The 9,196-nt window shown below is 40.6% G+C and overlaps 1 protein-coding gene across 1 annotated transcript; it reads right to left on the bottom strand.

The window, feature by feature from the left end:
• Positions 1-2,301: 2,301 nt before the first annotated feature.
• Positions 2,302-2,772, bottom strand: LOC137256425 (uncharacterized). Its single transcript, XM_067794269.1, has one exon. It carries the CDS (start codon positions 2,770-2,772, stop codon positions 2,302-2,304), a length of 471 nt encoding a protein of 156 aa, XP_067650370.1.
• Between the last annotated feature and the right edge of the window lie 6,424 nt (positions 2,773-9,196).

Raw genomic sequence — 9,196 nt, 5'->3', positions numbered from 1 at the left:
AGGTGATGCTGTATAAAATAATCCTTGCCAAGAAACCACCGCCAGTGTATCAAACAGACAACGTTCTGAAACTTCATGGACACGTGGTTATTCGGTTGTCACCTTACCACTGCCATCTAAATCCTGACGAAAGTCTTTAGTGAGTAAGGTAACACCTAACGTCACACCAGCGATATTTCAGCCATGCAGTGATGAGAACGTCTGTAGTGAGTAAGGTAACACTTAACGTCACACCAGCGATATTTCAGCCATGCAGTGATGAGAACGTCTGTAGTGAGTAAGGTAACACTTAACTTCACACCAGCGATATTTCAGTCATGCAGTGATGAGAACGTCTGTAGTGAGTAAGGTAACACTTAACGTCACACCAGCGATATTTGAGCCATGCAGTGATGAGAACGTCTGAAGTGAGTAAGGTAACACTTAACGTCACACCAGCGATATTTCAGCCATGCAGTGATGAGAACGTCTGTAGTGAGTAAGGTAACACTTAACGTCACACCAGCGATATTTCAGTCATGCAGTGATGAGAACGTCTGAAGTGAGTAAGGTAACACCTAACGTCACACCAGCGATATTAGAGCCATGCAGTGATGAGAACGTCTGTAGTGAGTAAGGTAACACTTAACGTCACACCAGCGATATTTCAGCCATACAGTGATGAGAACGTCTGTAGTGAGCAAGGTAACACTTAACGTCACACCAGCGATATTTGAGCCATGCAGTGATGAGAACGTCTGTAGTGAGTAAGGTAACACTTAACGTCACATCAGCGATATTTCAGCCATGCAGTGATGAGAACTTCAATTTGTGGTGTGAAGAACATTGTTAATGAAGACATCAGAGACGTTAAACATAGAGTAGATGCATGATGTACAGCATGTGTTTGAAAATGAACAACGAAAAGGATTAAGTCTTTGAAGGGCATTTAGAAGTGAAATGCATAACAATGAAGATTTTATGGATATCAACTTCTTTATATGAGAACACAACGTTTCGGAGTTAATGCTTACTCCTTCATCAGGTGAATGAGAATGGGGTACAGAGCTATATTTATATGTACAGGTAAAGCAATAACAAAGTAACAAGTGGAATGACTTAACGAAAGCTGGAAGCCAGTATAAACAAGCGCTGATTGGAAACCGACAGTTATGATAACAATGATAGAAGCCAATAGTAATACATTACAGATGATGGGATATGTTTACATAACACAGGTAGGGGGTAAGGACGATGTACATGATAGGGGAAAAGGGTGGAAGCCAATGGTGGATGATGTTTACATAACACATGATTGGGGATAAGGATGATGTACGTGACTGCATGAGGGTTGGTGGGCATGTTTACATGGGGGTAGATGATGTACAAACACAAGTAGATAAGGATGTACACGGGTTGATAAATTAATCTCACCTATCTGTGTACATTCTATCTATGTAATCTATGTAATCCATGTATAGCCAATCTACCGATCATATGTTTGACGAGTCTGAAATCCAGTGAACGATGAAAAACGAAACTTTGACAAGTGCCTTCCGAGTCATTTTAGCATTGCATATAAATACTTTTTACGCAAACAGAGAAAGAAAACAAATATCGACCGTTTACGTAACAAAAATATGAATTGAAACGGACGACAATACACTAAGACATGACTGTTATTTATCCTAAGTGAATGAGTGAGTGAATTAATACTTATGGTCACAGCCAATTTATCCTAAATGAAGAGCTTGGTCCCATTGTCTATCCCCAGAACAGCATTTCCGGCACTCAGTAACCCTTTTGAACACTCAATACGCGTCCTGTTATGAACGATCGATAACATATTTGTCTCCAATACAACTGGTACACAAACACTTTTATCAGATTATCAGTTGTTCAAACTTACATACGAGATGTTTTATATCTGAAAGGATGAAGACCTGTGTATCACAGAGGATCTTGACATTTTCAGAAATTTTCTGATCTCTCAAAGTAAAAGTCACAGAACCACGAATGTCCTTTTGTCCATTCTGATATTGCTGCATCAATTACCTCCTCCTCAAAGTGAAGATCCGGGATAGAACTGATCTTCAGTAACCCATGCCTGGGCGATATATCCGACTAACAGAATCGGGGTATCAGAGATGGCATCGTATCCCAATTTTGTCGATCGATGCTAATGCTGTTAATAGCTGGTTTTACTAGTCCATTTACAGACCGCCGCCACGTATCTGGAATATTGATGAATGCAGCATGAAAATGAAGTCACTCACTCACTCGTCAACATCAGGAAGCGTGTCATAAACACACATGCTGCCCTTATCTCAATGGACAGCCCTTTTCGCTAAGAAGGGTATGGAAGCGATGGAATCCGTAAATCTTAGCTATCATGGCTGCTGTTTTCCCAGACTTATCCCTGGCTTTAATGTCGATAATGCTCTGTGAGAGGATGTACCTCACCATGTCCGTATTATTGCCTTTAACTGCTATATGCAGGATGTTGTGACCATTGCAATCAACTAGGTTAGTTAGAGCACCTTTCTTCACAAGTAAAGCAAATATGTTTCTGTCTCCATACTTCGCGACGTCCATCAGTGCTGTTCTTTCATATTCTCCTCTATAGTTAATGTCCACCATACCCTTCCATATGATGTCCTGAATAATGCCTGCACACTTCCCAGTGATGGCAAAATGAAGTATGTTGTTTCCGAAATCATCCAAGCGTGATGAATCAGCACCCATACGCATGAGGAAATCAAAAACATCCCGTTTAGCCTTGGCTGCAGCCATCATTAGAGGGGTTTTCCCGTAAGATCCCTCACTTCTAATATCAATTCCGCATTGTAAAACCAGATACTTCACCGTATCCAATTGTCCCCCCTTTAATCGCATAGTGCAGGGCATGGCTGCCTTTACGACCAACTTCATACCCCATACACACGAGGAACTCCACAACGTCTCTTGGTCCCCGATAAGCAGCCTCATTAAAGAGGGACTTGCCCCTAGGGTTACTATCAAGACCGTAGTAAGAGACTAAACACTCCTTCATGCCTTTATGCCCTCCCCTGCATGCCCAGTCGAGGATGTTCTGACCATCATTATCCACGTGTGACATGTTAGCCCCTTTTCTAATAAGAAACGAAACAATTCTGCAATGTCCCGCTTGTGCTGCTACCATGAGTGGTGTCTTTCCGTCCCTCCGGTCACTGCTGTTGATGTCAACCAAACTCAGGGACAAGATGTGTCTCACTCGAGTCAGGTTCCCCTTCCAGCAGGCATCGTGAAGTGAGCTACCCACAATTGTTTCCTGCCTGGCAACGTCGGGATGTGAAGATTTCTCAGTAAAGTTCGGTTTTTCATCTGTGGATAGACGATACAATGACTTTAATTTGTTGGCGCCATTTTTGCAACAAATAACTATCAGAACATAATGTTCGTTAGTGAGTGAGTTATTGCCACATTGGCAATAATATAACCATATCGTGACGAGCCAATATATTTCATATATTAAATAGCAAAAACTGAGACACTGAAAACTTGTTAACATTGAACAGCAAAACAGCTAGCTTATTACAGGTTTATTCCGACCAAACCTGTACACAGCATGTTTGGGACCGCAACATTTCAGTATTACTATCTAAATCTATTTGCGATTGCCCATTACATCGGCACAAGGGAGATAATTTGGGCCATATATAGCATGACTAGTTTTAATTATAGTCAGGCTTATGGGAGACATTCATTTTGACTAATGTTTTGCTGAGAACATGTTATGCGCTAAATATATACTAGTCAAACTGTATGAACACAAGTTTATTTATCTGATATTTATTTATGATATTTATTTGCCAAATTTTTCGTCAATAAATCCGCAAAAATGAGTTTGTCACTTCGTAATTTCGGTACTCTGTTTCGTGTCTTTGTTCTGTTTTGCTGGTTTACACAGGCTTTCTTACACCTTTTGTCACGGCAAAATTTTCAACCGTAACAACATTGGGGGTCGTTTTGAATTCATTTTGATATTTGAGATCATTTGTGAAATTTATTTCAATTTTTTTTGCAATTTTGCAACACGTTAATTGTGGAACCAGCAAAATGGTGTTTGAACTTGAGAAGTTTGTATTATTTGTATTCTCAAGTGGCCTAGGGAGTCATGGACTATGTTACTGTTTTGAAGGGTAAAGATCAGGATGCTTATTCAGCCTTATCAATACAGCAAAGCTCAGACTATGATCTTGTCAAGAGTACACTTTTTAAAAGCTTATGAGTTAGTGCCTGAGGCTTATCATCAGAAATTCAGAAATGCTCACAAAAGGGACGATGAGACTTTTGTAGAGTTTGCTAGAGAAAAGGAAACATTGTTTGATAGGTGGTGTGGGTCTAAGTAAGTCACAGATTTTAATGGTTTGAGACAGTTAGTGTTGATGGAAGATTTCACGTAGAGTGTTCATTCTGACCTGGAGACTTATATAGGAAGAACAAAAGGTTGATGACTTACATAAGGCAGCAATGTTGGCAGCTGATAATTGTTTGACTCACAAGAGGTCTCCGGGTAGTAGAAAGTTTTCTGGCCAAAAGGGCTTTTCCCCGGGTAAGACTTCAGGACATGCAGGTTACAGTGGTGTTACAACAGGTTCAAATACTAGTGGCAAGCAGTCACATACTTATCAGTCTAGGTTTAAGACTCCCAGTGGTTCTGATCCTGCATATTGTAAGAAGCCAGGTCATTTGATTTCTGCATATTACAAACTCTAGTTTAGAAATCAGGCCGTAGGTTCCCCAAATGCTTTTGTGTCCATCGCACCTAGGTCTTTCTTTCCAGGTGGTTCTGAGGAGAGTTTTGTTTGTGAGAGTAAGTCCTCAGATTCTGTAGTTCGGAAGGAGTTTTTGCCCTTTGTTCATAAGGGTTCTGTGTCACTTATGGGAGATAATTCTACCCCACGGCCCGTAATTATCTTGAGGGTTACTGGAACTCTTCAATCTCTGATTTTGAAGGATATTTTGCCTTTTTCTGATGAGTCTTCAGCTATCTCAGATGTTTTGCTTCAGGGTATGGGTGGCAATTCTTCTGCTCCTCTCCATTTTGTGAATTTGACCTCAGATCTGATTTCAGGTGAGGTGAAAGTTTGTGTTCTTGACTCTCTCCCAGTTCCGGGTGTCGATTTGTTGATCGGTGATGATCTTATGGGGGTCTAAGTTATCTATCACTGATCCAATTGTCACCGTTTTGCCAGAGAGTTCCGTTAGTACAGAAAAGTTGGAGAATGAATTTCGTGGTATTTTTCCCTCTAGTGCAGTGGCTCGTTCAATGTCGAAAGGCGTTTCTTCCAAGACTTTTTTTTGCAGAATAATGCCATTTGTGATTTGTCAGGCACATTCATACCTCATTCTTTGGGTGAGGTAGAGACGGATGGCTTGTCTTCAAAGAGTAGTAGCTCTTCAGGACTTCTGGATAAGTCAGATAGTTTGCCAGGTGGTGAACACATTCGTTCCAGAGAGCAGCTTGTTAGTGTACATGGTGAAGATTTTGAAGTTGAAAAGTTGGTTAGTAAGGCTGTTTCGTTTGAGGAACCTTTCAGTAGAGTTATTATTGATTGTGTTGGTCCACTACCTAAGACTAAGTAATCAGTATTTGCTCATTATTATGTGTGCTTCTAACAGATTTCCCGCAGTAATTCCACTTTGTAGGATTGTTGCTTCTGTGATTGTCAAGGCTTTGATCAAGTTTTTCACCTTATTTGGTTTGCCAGATGTTGTTCAATCTGATCAGGGCCCAAATTGTATGTCTAAGGTGTTTCAACAAGCTATGTACCAGTTGGGTATTAATCAAGTTAAGTCTAGCGCTTATCATCCAGCGTCACAGGGAGCCTTAGAAAGGTTTCATCAAGCTTTGAAAAATATGCTGAAGACTTATTGTTTTGAGACAGAGAAAGATTGGGATGAGTGTGTGCATTTGTTGTTGTTTGCTGTCAGAGAGTCAGTTCAGGAAAGTTTACGGCCCAGCCCCTTTGAACTTGTATTTGGTCACAGTGTGCGTGGGCCACTAAAACACTTAAAAGAACAATGACTCAAATTGACTTGTGACTTTGTATAATTTGCTCTCTTTGCTAATAATACAATATTTAAATGTTTTAGACTTGTCTTTGTTCTGTTTTGCTGGTCCACAGGGGAATTCTTACACCTTTTGTCACGGCAAATTCTTAACCGCAACAAGTTATCTTTGGTCTCCAACTTCGCGGAATATCTAATGTCGCCCTAGTCTGTCTGTGACGTTGGGGAGGTGTGGACACTCTCAGAAATGTTCAATGGACGTCCCACCTATGTTGACTTAGTGATTTGTGATAACTGACCCGTGAAGATCCGGGGTGGAATAGGCCTTCAGGAACCCACAAAAGGCGACTATGCCTGTCGTAAGAGGCGCCTAACGGGATCCTATGGTCAGGCTCGCTGACTTGGTCGACACATGTCATCTCTGTGAGCTGAAACCGAAATGAATCACTACCTTTATACATACATTTTGCTCGTTTTCTCATTAGGCGTGATCTCATCCCCATAATCCGGATTATCCTCTTCTAACAACACGAATGAATGAATGAAAGCTTGAATGGATCATTGTCTCTATGATCCAATGTTAATTGCTAATAGACAGGACATCAACCTTTTTTCTTCACTCATCCGTAAGGTTTTGATCAAAGGCCGATGTCCTGAGACCGAACCGTTTGAAAGGCGCCTGTTGAAATGACGTTTCATCTTTTGGGTTTCATCTTTTGGTTTATTGGCATAAAATATGTCTCTGTAGTGACACCCGCGACAAAAGAAATTCTATTTGTTCAGAAAATGTTAAAACCTGCATTGAGAATGCAACGCCAATCGTCATGTAATGCTTGTTTGATCGGCACTCTTACAGTAAAACTTTACAAATGACGATTTCCTGTTCATTCATAGAGGGGAGTTTCCATATTTATTCTCACGAAGTTATCAAGATAAAAGTTACTACAACCAGGCGAATAGAAGTATATATGCATAGTGACAAGCGACAAATAAACAACAACAGGCAATGGAGCAAGAAGCAGATGAAGATGGTGAATCCAACAGGCGAGTAAGATCAACAACTTCTAAAAAGGCTGTTAGGATGCTAGCTGAACAGTTAATTGACAGCTTCGATCTGTAAATCAACTCCAGAGTGACAAAGTCGAAATCCACTTAACTGCCAAGTGATGGAATCAATCAATATTCAATCAGCTTGTGTATTCTGAACGATGTGCATCGAAATGGCGCTCTATACAATAAACAGGGACTTGTTATCACGTAAGTGGTATGTTTTGTTATATATCCCCATACTGTTTAATGCAGTATCAATGAGATCTGTCTCAGTTTGCAGGAATCTATTGATGCTGATTGTAGTCCTATCCTAGTAAATTGAAGTCTAACAAACTGATTAAGACAAAACTGTGATTAAGACATGTCACTGCAAATTCATGTAATCATATTTCAGGTACTAATAAATTCATAATATTACAAAGTACGAGGGGATGTCAATAAGTTTTGAGCCTTGCATAGATAAACACAAAATATTGGTATGAACCACATTTATTTTTCAACATAGTCACCTTGTGAGTCAAGACACTTGTTCCATGTTTTCTGCCAGGCGCTGATGCCATCTCTGAAGAAGGCGCCATTTTGGTCCTCAAACCCAGCCTCAGTAGCAGCAATGAGCTCATTATCATCTTGAAATCTACGACCACGCAAATGTTTCTTGAGATTTGGGAACAGATGGTAATCACTTGGTGCCAGGTCTAGAGAGTAGGGATGCGGCAAGATTTTGTACCCGCATTACTGGACTTCAGCGACTGCAACGCAAGAGGTGTGTACTGGGGCATTGTCTTGATGTAGAAGAATACCACGTTTGATCTTGCCCCGGCGCATCTCCTTGATTGACTGTCGCACTTGTCTCAACAAGTTAGCGTAATATTCCCCATTCATTGTTCTTCCTTTTGGTAAGTAATCTATGTGGATGACGCCTTTGCTATCCCAGAAGACTGTCGCTATTACCTTCTGCACTGATCTGGAGGCTTTGAACATTTTGGTCCTGGGAGAAGTGACATGTTTCCATTCCATGAATTCTTGTTTGCTCTCAGGATCATAGTGGTGGATTCAGGTTTCATCACAGGTTACTAGCCTAAAGTGAAAATTTTCTGGATTCTTGTTGTATCTGGTTAGCATGGCGTTGCTTATGGTGACCCTTGTTTGCTTCATTTCATCTGTAAGCACTCTTGGCACCCATCTTACGCACACCTTAGATATGACGGGATGTTCATGAAGAATTGTCTTGATGGATCCGTGTGAAATGCCTGTGGTCTCCTCTAACTCGTGGAGTGTGATTCGACGATTTTCCAGCACAAGTCTATGCAGTCTGTCAATGTTTAAATTCATTGACCCATCTTTTGATATTAGCAGATGAAGGGGAAGACTTCCCATAAACTGCTGAAAGCCTTTCTTCAATGTTCTTCGCCGAGTTTCCTTCAAGAACTAAAACCTTAATTACTGCTCTGTACTCAATTTTATTCATTTTCACTGCCGTGAGGGGGTCGCTTTCTCTCAATGTGAGCTGTTCAATAACTTCTGAGAGTAGGATACCAAAACTTATATATCACATCAGCTACACCCCAAGGTTCAATGTCGTACCATAGGCTGTGACACCTGGGTATGAAAAATGGTCAAGGCTCAAAACTTAATGACACCCCCTCGTAGGTATAAATGAATCGGTAACAGTTTGACATATCTGGTCATGAGTTAGCTAACATAGTGATTACATATTATTTTTACCATTCCGTGTCATTAGGGCGTCATTTATGTCATTATAATGTTCTCTGATCCATTTCATCATACAGTGTCTATTTCATTCAATGTTTTGAAGCTCATAATAGTGATAAAATGAAAACTCTTGCTGTTCCAGTTCATTTTGAAGTGAGACATTATTTTCTTTCTGTACGTGCTCCAACCAATATAGTCATTATAATGATATACCAATATAGTATGTCAAAGCCACCGGTTCTTTTGCTTTACTAGTCCTCTCCTATGCCTTTAGAGCAGTTGGTTGGACTAAACAAGACATCCAGAGTCTTCACCGCCTGCCCAGAAAGGGACCATGTCTGATAACAGAGCACATCACATTCGTTCCTCTCTTAATTGTTCACATATGCCAATCCATTCT

This window comes from Haliotis asinina, chromosome 11 (assembly GCF_037392515.1).
Source record: "Haliotis asinina isolate JCU_RB_2024 chromosome 11, JCU_Hal_asi_v2, whole genome shotgun sequence".
NCBI lineage: Eukaryota > Metazoa > Mollusca > Gastropoda > Lepetellida > Haliotidae > Haliotis > Haliotis asinina.
This window is presented reverse-complemented; position numbering and strand designations above follow the sequence as displayed.

Coding starts and splice junctions, on each gene's coding strand:
- LOC137256425 (XM_067794269.1), bottom strand. CDS start 2,772: ATGGCTGCAGCCAAGGCTAAACGGGATGTTTTTGATTTCCTCATGCGT.